Source organism: Mastigoproctus giganteus, chromosome 12 (genome assembly GCF_048544385.1).
Source record: "Mastigoproctus giganteus isolate SK-2022 chromosome 12, ASM4854438v1, whole genome shotgun sequence".
Classification (NCBI taxonomy): Eukaryota; Metazoa; Arthropoda; class Arachnida; order Uropygi; family Thelyphonidae; genus Mastigoproctus; species Mastigoproctus giganteus.
In genome coordinates, this window is record NC_143586.1 from 7,193,246 (window position 1) to 7,195,386 (window position 2,141).

At 43.4% G+C, this 2,141-nt stretch overlaps 1 protein-coding gene across 1 annotated transcript; it reads left to right on the forward strand.

The window, feature by feature from the left end:
- Positions 1-260: 260 nt before the first annotated feature.
- Positions 261-1,523, forward strand: LOC150076656 (uncharacterized). The gene has a single exon (XM_090386594.1). The coding sequence runs from the start codon at positions 261-263 to the stop codon at positions 1,521-1,523; it is 1,263 nt and encodes a 420-aa protein (XP_090242720.1).
- The last annotated feature ends 618 nt before the right edge of the window (positions 1,524-2,141 follow it).

Consider the following 2,141-nt stretch of genomic DNA (forward strand, 5'->3'; position numbering starts at 1 on the left):
TGATTAATAAAATACCGTAACAACTGTAGCTTTCGGGAATATCAATCCCCTTTCTCAACAGCATATTTCTGCTGTGTGGCACATCCTTAAATAGCAGATCCACGACACTATCACATGGTTCCTCAAGAGTAAGGCCGGAATTTTCCATTTATGCACCGGAACCGGAAATGGCTCGGGAGCGCGCTAGCTGAAACCGTTCATCTCGCCCAAGAACCACGGTTTCCAAGAGAGGATGTAAACGTACACCCTTGTCTCTATTAATGGATTTGCTAGCTGCCGCGATACGTATACTCTCAAGGCATTTTGATGATGATCGTTTAGTTAGGGCTACCAATTGGTTCCAAAAAAGGATTTTGCGTATCTGGATCCATAAACTACATGATGATCTTAGGATTACCAGAAGACAAATTGGTATGGCTCTAGAATGTGTTAATAATATAACTCCTGTACATCGATCATTGGTAATGAAATTAGTTTTGGAGAAAACAACTAAGGTTTCAGATGTGTATAAACAGAGGCAAATCAGCAAATGTAACAGATTATTAGAGGAGACAGTGATTACACATGACCATGTTAATACTAATTTTATTTGTAATCTCAGTAGAAAGCGACTAACTAAGGAACAGGAGGGGGTTTTAAGCTTGGGCACCAAGTTTGCTCTTATGCCCAACAAACCTCCCATGGCGGAAATAGCCATGGGCATCGAGAGAGCCGTTTATAAGTTACCAGCGATCCAGGCTGATGAGGTACGCATTAGAACTGCGGCTATCCTGAGCCAAGCTAAGTCGGCCCCCTCCAACCTTAGTACTAGTCAAAAAAGGGCTTTGAGGGAACTTAAACAAGACGATGAAATCATAGTCTTACCTGCGGACAAGGGTAGAGCCACAGTTATTTTAGACAAGGAGCAATATTTTAATAAAGCTTTGGAATTATTGCAAGATACTACTACGTACAAAGTCGTCCGTAGAAATCCGTTGGTTAGTGTGGAGCGACAAACGAATAACCTTATACAGCGTTGGTACAAGTCAGGATGGATATCCAAGGAGGTATATTGGTCTTTACATGCTGCTGGATGCCGCTTACCCAGATTCTACGGACTCCCCAAGATTCATAAAGTGGGTGTACCACTCATGCCAATTGTGTCATTCGTCAATAGTCCCACGTATGCTCTATCAAGGTACTTAGCCAAGTTAATCGCACCCATAGTAGGACTTTCCAACATGGTTATCAAGAATAGCAAAGAGTTTGTGGATTTTATAAAAGGACAGACTATACGAGAAGACGAGATTATGATTTCCTTTGACGTTACATCATTGTTCACTTGTATCCCAATTAAATTCGGAGTCCAGTGTGTCAGAATGGCATTAGAAAAGGATGTTTTGTTAAGTACTAGATCTCCTCTTAGTGTTAATGATATTTGTGAGGGTGTGGAATTCTGTTTATCCAGTACCACCATGGTTTTCCAAGATGTCAGTATAAGCAGATCCAGGGCACAGCCATGGGTTCCCCCATTAGTGCCATAGTGGCCAACTTAGCCATGGAAGAGTTGGAAGTTCGAATTTTTGAGGGTTTGGAATTTCCCATGCATAAATGGAAAAGATTTGTTGATGACACATTCACCATTATACAAAAGGGGAGGGAGGATCAGATACTTGAAGTACTTAATAGCTTCTCCCATTTTATTAAATTTACTTCGGAGGTGGAAGCAGAGGGAACCCTACCATTCCTTGACGTGTTGGTTATTAGGGATGGTTGTAGGCTCAAGACCAGGGTGTTTAGAAAGCCCATGTGCCGAGGTCAATATACTCATTATACCTCGGCACAAGCCAGCCATCATAAGGGTAGTGTTGTCAAGGCTTTAGCAGATAGGGTGTGGTCCCACTGTAGCACCTCCGAGGACAGAGATAACGAAATTATTCGTGTCACGGCAGATCTCAAGAAATGCGGCTACCCCCAGAGGGTGTTGGACAGAATTATTAGAGGAGCGGAGTCCACCCATACCGAGCCGTTCGCCCCTGTGAGCACTGCATACATTCCCTACTATCCGGGCCTTTCAGACCACATTGCACGAGTAATTCGGGGGTGCCAGATACGCTGTGTGCGCTGCATCCACCTAAATGGACTGCTAAGCCTGGAACATC

Excerpts from the sequence above, each read along its gene's own strand:
- LOC150076656 (XM_090386594.1), top strand. The coding sequence starts at position 261 with ATGGATTTGCTAGCTGCCGCGATACGTATACTCTCAAGGCATTTTGAT.